This window comes from Chrysemys picta, chromosome 15 (assembly GCF_011386835.1).
Source record: "Chrysemys picta bellii isolate R12L10 chromosome 15, ASM1138683v2, whole genome shotgun sequence".
In the NCBI taxonomy this organism is placed as follows: Eukaryota; Metazoa; Chordata; order Testudines; family Emydidae; genus Chrysemys; species Chrysemys picta.
Genome location: NC_088805.1, coordinates 23,125,471 through 23,143,966, shown reverse-complemented (window position 1 = coordinate 23,143,966; position 18,496 = coordinate 23,125,471). Strand labels below are relative to the sequence as shown.

Genomic DNA, 18,496 nt, shown 5'->3' with positions numbered 1-18,496 from the left:
AATTATGTGCAACTGACCAAAAAACATCTTTCCCCCCAAACGTAGCTCTGGTTCTGGTTCATGGATGTGGTTGGCTGCCATATTCTGAACACAAGTATTGCCAATCCCAAACAATCAAGAAGTTGGCTTAAAAATAACAAATATCTTTATCTGCCTTCTGATTATTGAGCCAATCATGTTTCATGTTTTTCCACATCAGCACTGATGGCTAGAACCTGACTTTTCCTTTTTAAATGAAAGATGAAATTCTAAAATGATCACATGACTCTGGGAGCTGGGACTGCAAGAAAAAACAAACACACACCAAACATCTTAAGACTTGCAATAAAAAAAGCAACAGAGGGTCTTGTGGCACCTTTAAGACTAACAGAAGTATTGGAGCATAAGCTTTCGTGGGTGAATGCCCACTTCATCAGACACAAGGTCTTCATCAGGTCTTGCGTCTGATGAAGTGGGCATTCACCCACGAAAGCTTATGCTCCAATACTTCTGTTAGTCTTAAAGGTGCCACAGGACCCTCTGTTGCTTTTTACAGATTCAGACTAACACGGCTACCCCTCTGATACTTGCAATAAAAAAAAAAATCACCAGAGTTGGTGACACGGGAGAAATAGAACTCTATTGTGGTCTGGCTACAGTGCTTAAGCCAGATCCTCCACTGGTGTAAACCAACATAGCTACATTGACTTCAGTGGAGCTACACCAATTTATGCCAGCTGAGGATATGGCCCATTATATATCTTGTTCTTCAAGTAACAGTGTTACAAGTTATAAAAGGAAATATATTGTTAGAAAGTAGAAAGGGAACAGTGCATGCTGCATGGGCGGGTGGGTCCATTTTCATGGAAATTAACATGCCATTATGTGCACACAATCAATGGATCTTAACTTGGGTCCTTGTTAACAGTCTCATAAAACGTTTCCTAATTTTTTGTTCCATCTTCCAAAGAAGCCATATATGCACATGAGTGGCCAACCTTGCACCATTGCATTTTAATTGAAAGGGAGAGAGAACAGCTGCACTGTTTTGTAGAAACTTTTTTTTTAATTAAAAGTTTTTGAAAACTTAATTTTCACAGATCGTCAACTAATTTCAAGATGGGTAAACACTAAGCATGTCATTTGGGTTTCATCAAAACACAGTGCTTGGGCAATAAACAGAACTGTTGGGCCATGCAATTCTGTCAGGGGGACTTTCATTGTTACAGGAACACTGTTGTTCAGAACCATGAATCAAAGTCTGGGCTTGTGTAGATGACCAGTTAGTTCATGGCAAGCCAGAGTGTAAATCTACAGCGTACCAGCACGCTGTGCTGTCCATGTAGACCCTGCTACTGCACGCCAAAACCTCCCTAATGCACTTTGATCTACTGGGGAGTAGGTCAGAGTGCACTAGGGGACTTTTAGTGCCCGGCAGCAGGGTTGACATGGACAGTTAGTCCAAGGCAAGCTAGTGCACTGTAGACTTACACCCCAGCTTGCCACACGCTCACTGTTCATCGAGATAAGCCCTCCGAATCATAGCAGACTTTCTCTCTGGATTTATACTGGTGTAACTGAGCACAGGATTCGGTCACCCTATGACAGTGTTTCTCAAAGCCGGTCTGCCGCTTATTCAGGGAAAGCCCCTGGCGGGCCGGGCTGGTTTGTTTACCTGCCGCGTCCGCAGGTTTGGCCGATCACGGTTCCCAGTGGCTGCGGTTCGCCACTCCAGGCCAATGGGGGCTGCGGGAAGCTGCGACCAGCACATCCCTCGTCCCGCCCCATTTCCCGCAGCCCCCATTGGCCAGGAGCGGCGAACCGCGACCAGTGGGAGACGCGATCGGCCAAACCTGCAGACGCGGCAGGTAAACAAATGGCCCGGCCCGCCAGGGGCTTTCCCTGAACAAGCAGCGGACCGACTTCGAGAAACACTGGTTTATGTTATTTAAAATTGTAAATATATATTTATTTATTTGTCTTCTTTGTGTTCCTAATAATTTATTAAAGCTATCAGAATTTTTTAAAATAATCAACCAACGTGCTTTTCACTATTTAACCTGCATCTTTCTATTCTGCACTTCACTCAGTTTGGATAACCTTGTTTCTAGTCTGTTTCATTTCCTCGTTCTTATGCACTAATCTGACAGTGCAGCCTATAGCTCTCAAGTGTAGCAGGATCTGCTTTTCAATCTCCGTAAGGGACAGGAATGCTGCATCCCTCTGGGCCTCTTCCATGCTGATTGAGAGTAGTTTGGCAATGGGCCAGGCACCAGCTGAATTCTGAGATACAGCAGGTGGGATTATGGCAGTCAAACCCCCTTCCTTTCACAATTCCTCTGGCCTCCAGGATACATCTGAAGAAGTGGGTTTTTTACCCACGAAAGCTTAGGCCTAAATAAATCTGTTAGTCTTTAAGGTGCCACCGGACACCTTGTTGTTTTTGTGGCTACAGGCTAACACGGCTACCCCCTGATACTTAACAGCCTTAACACTGACATTTGTGCCTTCATGTTTCCAGAATGGGCAGGAGCCCTTTCTGAAGCTCACCCATTTGTATCTCTGTGAACCACGACAGATTTCAAAATTTCAGTGATTTGAAAACAATTACTTTTGAGGAAAAGGCCATGATGGTTTCTATTACTCGCACACAGCACTGTGCATTCTGAAATCAGAATAGGCTGCTAGACTGCAAATTACCAGTACTGTAACTGGCAAAGTGCAAGGCAGGGTCATGCAATATAATGGTATATTAGACTGACATGTCAGGTCCTATTTTATTATAGGAAAATCTTACTTCAGTCACAGGGCAGGGTTTGAGAGAGATTGAAATTGCCCTGCCATTAATGTCTTTTAACTCATAGATCCTTGGCATTTAGAATACCACCAAAATGAATGCTAAGAGGTCGTCTATGTATGCCTGCACTTATTCTACTGCAGCCTTGTATGCAAATCTTCGATAGCACCACAAATGATCGAGACGGAAGAGACCTATTGAACCATGCCACCCACCTCCTGGGGACCAGCGGAGGATTGTTTTTAGCTGCAGTGTCCAGTCTAGTTTTAAACAGCCCAAGCGACTAGGCTTCCCCCACGATTACACAGCCTAACACAGCTCAATATCAGGAAGATGTTCATAATATGCAGCCTAAATTTACCATGGGTTTTGGAGCACTCCATCTCACAGTGGGACCTTAGCGTGTCTGAACACTCAGGGTAGATTTTCAAAGCCGCATGAGGAAACCGAATGCCCTACAGGGCAGACCCAATCCAAAAGGAATTGGACACCAAAGCCACAGACAGCTTTGTAAATCTTTGCCTCAGTTTCTCCCCTCGCCTCCCCAAAATTACATTACAAATAGAAAAATGCCTATGCTAAATATTGTTCCGCTGCTCCAGTAGGTAACCACAGATGGTGAAATTCACCCCTGTGCAGAGGGCCAGCACCAAGCACTATTCCCCACTCAACAACTGGGGTTACACTAGTCTTTGACACGGGGTGACTCTCCCCGGAAGTACTGAATAGACCTCAACATTTGTCCTTTCTTAGCACTGGTTGCTTGCTGACCTATGCCACAAGACATATACAAACAGCAGCTCCCCAAACTCTGAGTTAGCTACGTGTATTTCATGGAGGGGCAAAGGGGGAACTTAGATACTACAGTGATGACAGAGGAATTAAAAAAATAAATTAGAGCTATGGTAGCTAAATCAGAGACAGACAGGCAGAGATGCTTCAGAAACACATTTGACAACTTTGCTACAACAGCAAGCCTTTCTTATAAAGTAGCACTAGCTGGAAAAACTTCAACAGGCCATTTTTCAAAGGAAATACAGTTCCATCGAAAGTGAAACGCTTCATGAAATCAGCATGATTTTGGCCAAATTTTTTTTTTCCCCCACAAAATTCTAATAATGCCAAAATGTCCCATTTTGATATTTTTATTTTGAAATGATTTTTCTTTTTCTAATTTTGTATTTTATATATTATAAAATAAAACACAAAACCAAGCATTTCAATCAATGCTAACAATTTTTTCCCCAGAATTCTGAAGTTTTTGCATTTCATTCATATGAAAAACGAAGCCAGATTTCAAATTCCTTTATGAATTGTCATCCTCCGGCCAGCTCTACTTTTTAATGATCCCAGTTAATTAGCACATAAGTGCTTCAATATCAACTTTTTAGGCCCTAAAGTCTCAATGTAAACACAATTAAGAAAAGTGGTTGTATTTATTCTCCTTTAGACTGAAAAGGTCTATACTCTTTATAATTAAACCAACTTTCAAGCATTGTAGTAATTTCCATGCATGTCTGAAATCATATTCTCCAAGTACACAAATAACTAGAGATGACTGGGTAATAAATTACTGTCTGTAAAGAATACAAACTCCCTGTCTGTTAACAGCACACAGATTAGTTATCTGCCCAAAATCCAGACTGCTTCCTTTCTGACTCAAGGGCGGCGGGGGGGGGGGGGGGGTAAGGGGGGGGGGGAAATGATGTTTTCAACAGATGCTAGGGACTGTAAGGAGCTACTGCATGTCCTAGTCCAAGGGTTCTCAAACTGGGGGTTGGGACCCCTCAGGGGGTCGCAAGGTTATTACATGGGGGGTCATGAGCTGTCAGCCTCTACCCCAAACCCCACTTTGCAGCCACCATTTATAATGGTGTTAAATATATAAAAAAGTGTTTTTAATTTATAAGGGGGGTTGTACTCAGAGTCTTGCTGTCTGAAAGGGGTCAGCAGTATAAAAGTTTGAGAACCACTGTCCTAGTCACACTTACCAAACCAGCTTTAACCAGCATATCCAAAGCAGAAAGCAATTTTACAGTCAGTGTTAGACAGCAGAAGCCACCTAGCTCACCCAATCCGTATCTTGCACGCTTCGAGAAGGAAAATAATCTCATTTGGTGGCAGAAAAATAACACGCCCTGTCCTCCACTTGCACCAGTTTTACACCGGCGCTACTCCATTGACTTCAGTGGAATTAAACCTGCATACTGAATGAAGAATCAGGCCCAATATTTCCTCACTTTGGGAGACCGGGATCCATTTCAGCCTTGTGCTGGTTTATAATTCAGATTTCTAAGAAGCTGAGGTGGCTTTAGCCAGAGAATTTGGGGTTCAAGTTAATACAACTGGCAGAGAATGGAGGTTTCTTTTTACCTCAAGTCAGAGCACTAAGGCTTTGGAAACTGTTCTTGTCTCTACCGAGCAGAGAAGCTGCTCACTGTGAAGTGTCTGCCTAAGATATTTATTGCAGTGGAAGTAAACTGCTTGCCAAGAGGGCGGTATCTTCTCATATGGAGGCACAGTGCTTGAATGGACCTTGAATCTGTTTGCTGCAGCTCATCTCTACAGCATGCCCAGAAAGACACATCACGAGCACAGTCTTAGCTATTCAGTCTCAGAAGTCTAGACAATAGACTATGACATTTACTTCCAACACTCAGAGAAGTGACGTCACTCATTGGTAGGGAATAATAGACAAAAATTAGCCCTGTGCACCTCTCTTCCATGGCAGTACAAGCTATTGGTATAAAGAGAGTGACAAGCTTGAAACTAGAGAATCCACTGGGGAGAAAGTCACTTGCATGTAGTGTGAATTTACTGTCCACTGAAGCCTTCTGGTTAATCTCCCGATGCACTGTAAGCACTCCAAGCTTGCTACAGTATGGCCTGAAATCCTGGGCTGCCAAAGAAGCAACCAAGTACAACAGAGCGGCGGTGCACTGCAAGGTACAGTTTTCATTAAAAACTAAGGAACTTCTCACTTGGGTTGAGGAAAAAAAAATATTTTATTTATTTTAATCATGGGATGTTTGGGATTCCTAAAAAGAAAATATTAAACAACCTAATAGGGTTTACAGACCAGGCAGGGTGCGGGGCATGTAGTCATTTTAACAAGAGGCTCTAATGACAGAGCAAGTTATGTCTAGGACAGTGATACTCAGACCTCAATGATTCAGGACCCAAATTAGCGATCAACATTACCCAAAAGAGCCACCATAGTGTGAATTCATTGTTTCATTTACTATTTATTTATTTTTTCCTCACAGCAAAGTGACTGACCAAGTATTCTACAATTGGCTGATAACCTACTTAAAGCATCCTGATTGGTTAATTATTAAATCACACAGCGGTTTAATATCATGTGCTGCAAAGAGCCGCAGGAGACAAAGCAAGCCTCAGTCTGAGTATCACTGCTCTAGGAGCTCTGCAAGATCCAGGTCAGGGGGAAATTTGCAGTTTCTCCTACTGACAAGTAAATGGCTCTCGAATGTCCCATTTGCACTACTCAGAAGTTGCTCAAAGGCAGCTGGCCTCTTGTTCACAGACTGTTCCTCACCCAGGTCACTCTATATTTGACTGGATAATAGAAAAGGAAGAAGGCAACATTTGCTAGATTGAATCGAACAAGCAACACTCTTTAAATCTCATCTATAAAGCAGGAATTGTTGGTAGATTTCCATCAATTTACCCTTGCGAAAGTGACTTCCAGTACAACAAAAGCCAACAGCAGCAACAACAAAAAACCCTGCCATCTGATTTTCAGTTTAACAGAGGAATTTAGAAAGAACTTACCTCAGTGTGAACAGGTCCTCCGTTGAATTTTTATTAATAGACACAAGGAAAGTCAAAATATCACCTTGTTTGACAGTCTTTGGTATATATTGGATTGCGATATTGTTATCCAACCTCATTTCACTTAAGGAAGGGCCACTATATGTCTGGTAAAGGAAAACACTTCCAATTCTCTGCAAAGGAGGTACTGATTCATCAATATCGTTGCCTCCCAGTCTGATCCCATTACTTTTCCTTACGTCCTCCTTAGTGCACTCCCCGGTCTCGTCCCCCGGCTGGATGGTGTAGTAAAGTTCCACAGGGCTCCCTTCAGACTGATCCGTCGCTTTCTTGCGGCCGGCCACCACCGTGGGGGGGTTAAACCAGCTCGGCAGGAGTTCCAGCTCGGCCACGCACAATCCCAGATCCCCCTTCAGCCAGCAGCTGCCTCGGACTTCCCTCGTCTCGCGGAAGGCAAACACCCGCAGGCAAGGCAGCCTCTCCGTGGTACTGTAGTCATCCCAGTCCCTGCCCACAACATAGAACAGGATCTGGACTTTGGGCTTGCTCAGGTAAATTTTGTCGCTCATGATATAGGCTTTGAGTTTCCAATTAAAGGAAAACTTGTTGGTGGATCCAAATGGATTTGAAGACAACATTAGGTCCTGCGGCACTATTTGTTCAACAAAAAAGGGTCCATAGCTGGCATTTAATACAGGTGGCCTCTTGGATTTATAGATTAGGAAGGACTCCACCCGGGATTGCAAACTAGAGTTCCTCATGATATCCTGGTTGGCTTCCTTAAGAAAGAAGGAAACGTCCGCATTGTGGATATGATAGCTCACAGGCAGATAAGTTGGCAGCAAAGAAAATCTCTGTATACTCTCCAGGATGCCTCGACTCTCGGTCACTGTTGAAAGGAAAGGAGAATTTAGAAGTTCAAAATGCTAGAGAAAATTTGGAAACATTCAGCATCAGGATGCGATCTGATGCAATCTGAGCCCATGTCACAACATGACTCTTGTGGAGTATTTGGAAAGCAAGTAAGTGACCTGCTTTCATTTTTATTTCAGTGTTCTTGGCCAGCTCAATTATATCAGGCACATAGAAATATCTTAAAATTATTCCCCAAATTGTTGGCTAAAGAGTTAGTGGGACTATACAATAGCGATGCTTAGATATCCCGGCCAAGACTAGACCCTGTTATGCAAGGCATGGTACATACACATGGTAAGAGACAGTCCCTACAAGAGGTTACAGACTAAATAGTCAAGGCAAACAAAGGGGAAGCAAAACCAGAGAGATTAAGAGATTTTCCAAAGGTCAAACAGCATGCTAGAGGCAGAGGTGGGAATAGGCCAGGGTTCTGGAGACCCATCCAGTGTCCTGTCTACTGGATCACATGAGCTCTCTTACTTGTTACATACATGTACTTATTTTTAAATCTTTGTGTGAATTTAGTCCAACCTGGCACCTCTGGGACTGAAGCCCTTTATTTATGCCTGCCGGATTAGCGTTTTGCCTCTAGTGCCCATCGCTGCAGAACCTAAGGATGGGAATTCCCAAAGCATTTTGCACTGGCTTAACTCTGCTCATCTAGGAGCCATTACAGTGGGAGTATTACAAGCACTCTCACTACAAAGTGCCTTAAGGCTATCCTAAAGGGACCTTCCCTTGGGCATCATTAAGCCAAAGTCCTAGTATTGATAATGGCTACAGAAACTTTAGCCTCTAGGAAGCAGACGTGAATCCATCCCGGGCTGGTCGTGACCAGTTGTATGGCCTATAAGGGTATGTTTATGTAGCATTTTGGAGCGAGACTCCCAGCCCAGGTTGACAGACTTGGGCTAGCAGGCTTGCGATAGCGATCTACAAAAAATAGCTCTACAGACAGCGCTTTGAAGTTGCAGCTTGGGCTGGAGCTCATGCTCTGAAGCTTAAAGAGGGGGCTGGGCTTCAGAGCCCAAGATCCAGCTAGAACCGCAATTTCAAAGCACTGTCTAAAGAGCTATTTGTACAGCACTAGCCCTTGTCCATCAACCCATGTTGGGAGGCTCTCTGTATACACACCCTGAAATGCATTCTTTATCCAGGTCCTGATGGACAACTATCCATATCACAGAGAGCACCACAACTGGCATCCTCCTTGCCAGTTCTAGCAGAGAGTATTAGAAATGAATGGGCCTGGAGACTCAAATAGCCTCTCATTCCTAAGGATATGGGTGGGGGGCCACACAGAGCTGTTGCCATGAGTGGGGCAAATGGAGGCCAATAGTACAAACGGAGGCAGACACACACAACCCCCGGCACATGGTCACATGCTGGAGGGGATTACAGAGACTCCCTGAAATAGATGGGGATTGGAGGGTGGCACACAGAGAATGGAGAAGGGCCAGGGCTTCTGGCGTATGCAATTTGCTCAGCCTACGGATGCAACAAAGTGTGTAACCCTTTAGTGAATTTAACCCTCATAATGCCCCTGGGAGGTAGGGGAGTGCAATTATATTCATTTTACAGACAGGGAGCAGAGACACTAAATGACATGCCCAAGGTGTCACAGGCAATCTGTGGCAAAGCAGGGAACTAAAGCTGGATCTTCAGAGGCCCAGGCTAGCACCCTGACCACTCGGCCAGTCCTTCCTCCGCTACAGAGTTTGGGGTCAAAGTACTCAATAAATGTCAGCCGTTATAATGGCTAAAAAGAGTGAGCACCCTAGATCTGTTCCCCTGAATGATGCCATGAGGGGGAAAACAACCCACACTCACAGGAATTTGAAAAACTTCACTGGCAAAATCCCACAGAGTGCACCGTGAGGATAAAAGTCTTTCTATAATGGTGCGGTCACATTCTTGTGTACTTTGCCGCCAGCAGAGTTTATGACATCCCTTTGTGCTGTTTATGTTTGCGTTAAAGGCCTGCATAATTAAACACTAAAAGGTTGAGAAAAGATCAGCACTGCTGATACAACCCGTGTAAATAGCATTGTGGCTTAGAGCCACCAGAAAGTCCCTGCAGATCACAGGCCTACTTTGACAAGGAAAGACGCTGGAATTCTGAATTGCCTCTCCAAACATCTCCTCACTGATGCCCTGAGGGGTTGGAAGACCTGGCAGCCTAGCATTTCAACTATGCATTAAAAGAAGTACCCAGAACTCTGCTAGGTTAGCGACCCTGATTTCAAAGTTCTACAGCCCTGGCCCCCATAAAATGTAGCTATACTATTGTACTCTGTCGTGGTTTGGACCATTAGTATAGAATACCAGAGACATTTGTTTTTATACAGGGACACAGCAGTGCTGCTGTCCCCAATTCTTGGGGTGTCATAGTTTAAAAAGCCAGAAGAGGCCACTGTGGTCATCTATTCTGACCTTCTGCATACAACAGGTCATAGGACTTCCCTGAATTAATTCCTGTTTGAACTAGAGCATATCTTTGGAGGGGAGAGGGGGGAGATGGTAAGTTGTTCCAATGATTAATTATCCTGACTGTTAAAAATGTACACCTTTTATTTCTAGTCTGATTTTGTCTAGTTTCAACTTCCATGTCTAGAATCAACTTCCATGAATGACCTTGAACAATGACTCTGCAGTCAGCGCACATGCCTATCGGTGCTGTAGCTGTCACACTAGTTAAAGAAGCATTTATAGGGGCTCCCAGTGACCAGTAGTGAGCACCAGAGTCTTTTGTATAAAGCATGTGGGTTGCTATGTATTTGACTCTGCAAGCATTCAAAATTCCCATGTCGGGTATCACCCAAAAATCATGAAATTTTAAAAAATAAATAAATCTAGAGTCTTTATTTGCCTTCAGGTTTTAACGGTTCACATTTTTAAGCTTTTCTCTATAACCTTGAGGGCTCGAAACTTACTTTTTTTTTTTTAAACAGAGGAAGTTGAGATTCTTGTGTAATCACATGACTCCAGGACCTGGGAATTTAAAAAACCCAACACCAAATAGCACAAGACTTGTGATAAAAATCACAAGAGTTGGCAGCATTGCTCTCTGGGACTAATTCTCTTCCTATTTACACTAGTGTAAATCTAGAGTAACCTCCCTGAAGTCAATAGGCCTGAGTCTGATCTCTCTCACACTGATGCAACTCCACTGACTTTAATGGTGCCGCTTCCAGATTTACACTGGTGCAAGTGATATTACCATCTGGCCTAATGGAGTTCCAACCATTGTCAAACCACGCTATGTGAGAAGAATAATTCATGCTACATCCACAATGCAGAATCGCTACACAAAACTCACGTGATCTTTAACCCTAGAGTGAAATTCACCCCCTAACACCATGCCTAAGCACTACTTATGTCCCACTTAAATCTCTCTTTTAGGGATTATGTGGTTCTTAAGCGGTTAGTAAGCTTTGGTGTGGCTTTCTGCACAGAGGTGAATATCACCCCTAGAGATACACTGTCATATTGTGGGGATGTATCTAGCAGGGACCAGCAGGAGTCAGTCCAGTACTATTCCATTTTTTCATTAATGACTTGGATAATAGAGTAGAGAATATGCTTACAAAACGTGCAAATGACAGCAAGCTGGGAGGGGTTGCGAGCACTTTGGAAGATAGGATTGGAATTCAAAATGACCTTGGCAAATTGGAGAATTGGTCTGAATTCAACAAAATGAAATTCAATAAAGATAAGAGCAAAGTATTTAAGTTGGGAAGGAAAAATCAAATATACAACTTCAAAATGTAGAATAACTGGCTAGATGGTTATAAATCAACAATGTGATGAAGTTGTGACAAGACTAATATCATTCTGGGGTGTATTAATAGAAGCACTGTATGTTCGACACGGGAGATAATTGTACTGCTCTGTTCGGTACTGGAGAGGCCTCAGCTGGAGTACTGTGTCCAGTTCTGGACACCACACTTTAGGAAAGATAGGGACAAATCAGAGAGTCCAGAGGAGAGCAACAAAAATGATGAAAGATTAGAAAACCTGACCTATAAGGCAGGGCTGCCCCGGGAGGGGCGGGGGGGGGGGCAAGTGGGGCAATTTGCCCCAGGGGCCCCCACAAGAATATAGTATTCTATAGTATTGCACTTTTTTTATGGAAGGGGCCCCTGAAATTGCTTTGCCCCAGGCCCCCTGAATCCTCTGGGCAGCCCTGCTATAAGGAAAGGTTAAAAAACAGGGCATGTTTAGTCTGAGAAAAGAAGACTGCAGGGTGGGGGTGGGGGTAACCTGATAACAGTCTTTAAATGTGTTAAGGGCTGTTATAAAGAGGAATGTGATCAATTGTTTTCCGCTCCACTAAAGTTAGGACAAGTAGAAATGGGCTTAATCTGCAGCAAGGAGGATTTAGGTTAGAGATTAGGAAAAAATTCTAGTTAAACTCTGGAACAAGCTTCCAAGGGAGGTTGTGGAATCCCCATCACTGGACAGGTTTTTAAGAACAGGTTGGACAAACACCTGTCGGGGATGCTCTAGGTTTACTGGGTCCTGCCTACGTGCAGGGGGCTGGATTTGATGATTTCTTGAGGTCTCTTTAAGCCCTATATTTCTATTATTCGATGATTGAGCCTCATAATCATTTACATTAAAACCCCCTTTCTAGCAATGAAAAGAGGCCTTACAGTGAATGTAAATAGAATTTACACCCATTTTAAAAGCCCTTTTTACATTGCCGGAGTGGTATAAAGAGACCTTAGTGTAAATGACAATCAGGACCTATAGCAGAGGTAGGCGACCTACGGCACAGGTGCCGACGGCGGCACGCGAGCTGATTTTCAGTGGCGCTCGCACTGCCCGGGTCCTGGCCACCGGTCCGGGGGGCTCTGCATTTTAATTTAATTTTCAGTGAAGCTCCTTAAACATTTTAAAAACCTTATTTACTTTACATACAACAATAGTTTAGTTATATAATATAGACTTATAGAGAGAGACCTTCTAAAAATGTTAAAGTGTATGACTGGCATGCGAAACCTTAAATGAGAGTGAATAAATGAAGACTCGGCACACCACTTCTGAAAGGTTGCCGACCCCTGACCTATAGTATTTACTTGCTGTTGCTTAACCCTACCTGATCCAAGAATTACATTAATGCCACTGAACAAATGTATGCTGTGTGCCATTGGGCACTAAGAGAACATTTTCAATGACACTGAGCTTCTCTTACTGCCAGATATCTATCTTAACTGTGCTGTCGAGCAATTACCTGAGGCAGGCTATCATATTAAGGAATAAGCTCTCCATCCTTTCTAGGAACTGTCAGTCCTGAAGAGCAAAGACACACACTGTTAAACAATAATACGAGTCACAAATACTGTCCAACTTTTCCTGTTTGAACATCTGACCTTCGTACTCAAGGACGCACACCCTAATTGGGCCATAAATTGCATATTCTTCTGAGGCAACCTCAGATCCTTATACTTATTCACAAGAGCAACAAGGGGTCAACATGGATGTCATTCAAAGAGAACCAATTTCCAAAGCTTTATTCCACAAATGCTTTATTACTCTTCACTTGGCTTGCAATCTGACCTAAATATTTATTGTCTGGACAAGTATTGAGTTGACCTGAACTGATGTTAGTTACTCTGAGCCACCAAAATACCAATTACATTCAGCAATTCACTGCAAAAGGCTAAAACAGGCTCATTATCCTGAAGCCCCCAGGGAAGGAGTTATTAGTACCAAGAACACAGATTCCACATCAGAAATGCCCAACAGCTGCAACTTGGAAAACGCCTCCCAACATGAAAAATGAACAGGACACAAATGCAGTGGGAACGTTTTGCATTTTATTAAGAAAAAAATCGATATGGTGGTAGTATCATGGCAGTGAAATTATAGTTATGGCTGACGAGCATTTCCAGTCTAGATGCCGCAGAACCCACCTCTGCAGGGGTGCCCTCAGTGCAACAGCTGTTAGCAACAGGGCCTGTGGGTGTGACGCCATGTGGATCTGCCGGCCACTCACCTGATGGTGGGCAACAGGAGGATCGCAAAGGCCAGGAAGGCTACTGAAGTCATGACTGTCTGATGTCACATCACATGTTATGAGAGAATCATAAAGAGACGGTCTTGTGATTAAGGCACTGGCCTGGGACTCAGGAGATCTGAGAGTTCATTTCCTGGTGCTGCCATAGATTCCTTGGGTAAATTAGTTACTTAACCTCTCTGTGCCACCGCTCCCAATCTATAAAATGGGGATAATGCTTCCTTTCTCCCCACTTTTGTCTGTCTTGTATGTTTAGATTGCAGGCACTTCAGAAAAGGGTTGTATCTTACTATGTGTTTGTGCAGCACCAAGCTTTGATCTCAGCCAAAGCCTCTAGGGCCTAATGTAATACCAACAAACCGTAATTAGTGAGAGAATCCTGTACATGCATATGAGGTAATTTAGTACCTGATTTTCTAGCAACAATGGACCATTCTAGATGACCACGTTATGGGCTGTTACACAATAAAAAATGAGGAGAAGAGTCTAGTACACTATTATGTTTACACAGAATAAACATAGTGGGTGGTAATAGATACCACTTTATCCTCACTAATTCAGGAGTGAGTATACTTTATGAGAGACAATATTTCCTGCATATATTGAAAGTAACGAACAAAATACTAGTTGGCCAATCCCCCAACATCGCTGTCAAGTAGGTAACATGATTTCTATTTTACTGATGAGGAAACTGAGGCAGAGATGTTAAGTGATTTGCATATAGTCACAGACAGAAGCACTGTCAGAGCTGGCATTAGAACTCAACAGTCCCTCGTCCTGCACTAGGATTGCTCAGTCCTGAGTGCATGTGTTCCTGGGTCAATGTGTAGACGGAAACTATACCTCCCTGTATATCTGTCTCACTCACACTCTTTCCGCAGCCTCAAGGGAATTTTGCACAGATCAATGCACAGTTCTATTCTGACAGGAAATTGTGGGGATGCCATCTAAATAAAAGCGATATTCACATTTAGTGAATAGACAGCTGCAATATTTAGATCCAGAGTCTGAACACTCTAGTCCAGGAGTGTTTGGCGACAGGGCCTTGATTCAAGCCTGTCTCCGATGTACACACCTACCCAAAACGGAATCATTAAAACATGTTCCAGAGACCCCACCATGGCTTTTTCATAATTCCAGCGCTGTGAGCAGTGCTGGTGTCTGTCTTAATGAGCCTGGTTGCCAGTTTTACAGTGACTTCCCAGCAGGGAAGTGAAGGCTGTTGACATGGTTTGTGACACAGAAAGTGCTAATCAGCAGAAATAATCAGCCTGGGAGAAGCTGGCAACTATCACTGTAGTTTTAAAGCAGGTTTTATTCTTTATTAGAAGAAATTGTGTAGAAAAGATGTTGGTATTTTTCATGTTAATCCAAAATTATAATTAACAAAAAGCATTTGCCTGATACATTATGGAGCCTGCCTCAACCCTGCTCTGAATGTCTCCAGATACTCTCATGAGTTCAGTGGCTGAGCAGCACTTCCATTTTCACAAAACAGGTCACCAGCCTAGCTTCTCGTTTCATCATTCATCATTTCCGTTATGTTTAATGGTATTTTATGATCTGTGCCCAGCAGCTGGGATCATGCACTTTCCAGCCTTGCCCGTGCACACCTAGGCAGGAGACGCCCTGCTGCAAGGAGCTGGGCTCACTCTCTGCTCAGCCAATGTTGTACGGGGGGCCGGCAGGGCTTGGGACTACACCTCGCACAGCACTGCCAATGCATGGGGAAAGGAGGAGGGGGCCCACAAGAGGGGAATGGGGGGGGGTGCTCAGCCTTTGCAGAGTCTTCACTAGGAAAAAAAGGGTTTGTTCTGAACTCAAATGAGCTAACATGAGATTAAATCGTAGTGAGGACAAGGGCAGCTTGTAGCTTTAGCAGGTGGATTTAAGCTCTAGGATCCCCAACATTTGACTGGCTAATTCATGCAAAAACTACAAAAGCAAAGAGCCTCCCTAGGGAGAGGGGAAATTGCTGGGTGAGGAGAATAACTGGGAGCCAAGGGTGGGCGAATGATCAGCTGGGAGGTGTGAACTAGGGGGAAAGGAGTGTCAAATGGAAGAGGAAACGGGGCCGGGAACAGGAGGTTGTGTGAAAGGAGAGCTGGGGCAATACTTACCATTCTAGAATCCCTCTCCCCCACTACTGCCCCCCCACATCAAAGAATGAAATTCAAGCCCTATTTAAAATAAACATCAACAACGCAGAGATAAGTTTTGCCTGACAAGCTATGACACTTCACTGAGCACAACACCATCACATACTATCCTGTAAACAGCAGCAGTGCTAAAGGACTGGGGGTCCTATGATCCCTCTGCAGGCAGAGCTCCCACCAATGTCTGGGCTGGAATGGAGGGAGGTTGGGGGAGACTTTTACTTGCTGGTAATGAGATGAAGAGTAAATTGCAGTTTCCCTTCAAGTGGTAGCATAGACACTCCCCACCCCTGTCTTCATGTCTTTTAATCTTCATCTGTCTCTCTCCACTCACTGAGTGAACAAGCAAAGCTATTACAGACCCTTTGCCAGGTAATCCCCAATATGATCTCAGACAACATTACCTGGCTTTGCAGCCAAACTAGTTCCTATGCCTAAAAGCTAAGGGGAAGGTTTCACCGCTGTCCTGCCCTGATGAGAAATCTGTTCAGCAGCTCTACTCCTTAAACCCCCAGCCCATCAGACCGTTTTGGGTGCTCCTAACGTTTTGCTCGTTTTGCGCTCCTCCTAACAGCCTGACGAAGAACCATTCAACACAGCCAAGCACCGAGGATGCAACTTGGAGCGAGCACGTGAGTGAATGCTCAGAGTGTTCAATTTTTATTCCTCTCTCATTCCAATCACAACTCTCCTCCCCTCCCCTCCGCAGGCAGAATGTGGAACTTCATTATGTTATTTTATATTAAAGCTAGCAGAGTGTCTCACCTCATAATTTTTTAAAATTGTTTAGTTTAATGTCTAATTAGCTGAGGGATTAAAAATCTCTCTCCCCTCCCCTTCCATAGGACAATGCTTTTTCAGAGGCTGTAAATCAGAGGCTATTTTGGCTAGAAGAGCAACAGCAATGAAAGAGGGGAAGGGGACAGACTATTAAAAACACCCGATGCAGCTGGGTCCGCTGGTTTCAAGGTGGTTGGGCAGCAGCAGACTGGTCCCACTCACTGCTTCTCCCTACCAGCCAGCCAGGGATGTGTACTGAATACAAATCAGTTTGCGCTGAAAGCTGACAGCAGCTTTGCAAACAGCCAAAGGCCAAAAATTCAAACCCTTCTACACTTTATCTGAGGAGAGTTCTAATCAGCACAAACAACAACTATCTCCAACACCTAGCCTGAGCTCTGTACTGCCATCTGGGTTTGACCACGAGAATTTAACAAGGATTCTAAAGCATGGCAAATTAAAACATAGAGAACCTGAACCGCAACCTTGATTGTTCTCATACAAACTAGGCAGGTTTCCGCAAAGGAGCTTGTTGTAGAAACCAGGGTTGCGTGTGTCATATGGATGGTCACAGAAAATTAAGGCCCAGGGTAAAGTGGGATTTTTAAAAGCTCACAGAGGAAGCCCTAAGCACCGTGAGGGAGATCAGAAATGAGAGTCAACCTCCTGTTTGCATGAGAATGCCTGGGGCTGCATGCAACAGTGCTCTGAAAACAATCCTGATTCGTTTCACTTGTTTCGTCCACCAGGAACAGGGCAGTGAGCCCAGGCTGGTATGAACCAATCCGGAGGAGCAAAGCCACCTGAATAATCTAGAGAATCATCTCCGAGTTGAACGTGGTGTTTCTCCTTGTTCGGTGCTGAATCAAGTCAGTGGTGACGGTGACTGATGTGCAATTTAAAGGCATAATAACATCAGGACAAATGCAACTCATCTTCCATATCCTCACTATTAACTGATCGTTTGCATGCAGCTGTGCTGAACTCAACCAGTGACTGAAGCAAACATTGTCTTTGATTTGCTCTGCAGGAGTTCAAAATTTCATACGGGGGGTGAACCCCACCCCAAATCTTAGTGCAAGTCTTGCTTAAAACAATTTCACCTGTTTTTTTTTGTATTGCAACCATGTGAAGCTATATATTTTGCATGTAAATCCATAAAAATCACCCCTGAATTTTTCAGAACTGGGCCCAATTTTGCTTCCATAGCTAAAAAACCTCAGCAAATCTTTCTGTGAACCTGGTCTGAGAAGCTCAGTTTGGTTGCAAAATATATATTGTCTAAAGCATCTGTTATCTTAGTAACAAGGAGGAGTCCGGTGGCACTTAAAGACTAACAGATTTATTTGGGCATAAGCTTTCGTGGGTAAAAACCACTTCTTCAGATTGCAGAGTAACAGCCGTGTTAGTCTATATCCGCAAAAAGAAGAACAGGAGTACTTGTGGCACCAGACTCCAAAGAGAGACTGGTGAGCTAGAATTGATATGCAAACTAGACACAATCAACTCTGGTTTGAATAAGGACTGGGAATGGCTGAGCCATTACAAACATTGAATCTATCTCCCCTTGTAAGTATTCTCACACTTCTTATCAAACTGTCTGTACTCGGCTAGCTTGATTATCACTTCAAAAGTTTTTTTTCTCTTAATTAATTGGCCTCTCAGAGTTGGTAAGACAACTCCCACCTGTTTATGCTCTCTGTATGTGTGTATATATATCTCCTCAATATATGTTCCATTCTATATGCATCCGAAGAAGTGGGCTGTAGTCCACGAAAGCTTATGCTCTAATAAATTTGTTAGTCTCTAAGGTGCCACAAGTCCTCCTGTTCTTCTTTCTTCAGATTGGACTCCTTGTTGTTTTTGTGGATACAGACTAACACAGCTACCCCCTGATACTTGTTATCTTAGTATTTACTTAGGGCATCTCAGCTGATTATAGATGAGCTCTTTTGAATTCAGTAGCTCCAAAGTTAAATGATCTTTTCATTGCCCTAGGAGAGAACTAACTTCAAGATTCCAATGTGCAATACTGAAATCCATACCTCTCCAAAT

The 18,496-nt window shown here is 43.7% G+C and overlaps 1 protein-coding gene across 6 annotated transcripts in view; it reads right to left on the bottom strand.

Moving 5' to 3' along the window:
- Window positions 1-18,496, bottom strand: part of TMEM132D (transmembrane protein 132D) — a 417,065-nt gene that overhangs the window by 300,719 nt on the left and 97,850 nt on the right. For 4 of the 6 annotated variants that reach the window (XM_065568628.1, XM_065568629.1, XM_065568627.1 and 1 more), the window contains one exon: window positions 6,569-7,457. The exons of 1 other annotated variant lie outside the window; for it this stretch is intronic. In XM_065568628.1, coding sequence (XP_065424700.1) covers window positions 6,569-7,457 — 889 coding nt within the window. Of the gene's footprint in view, window positions 1-6,568; window positions 7,458-12,719; window positions 12,774-18,496 lie in introns of those variants that run through there. One more of the 6 variants, XM_065568631.1, reaches the window with a different exon arrangement.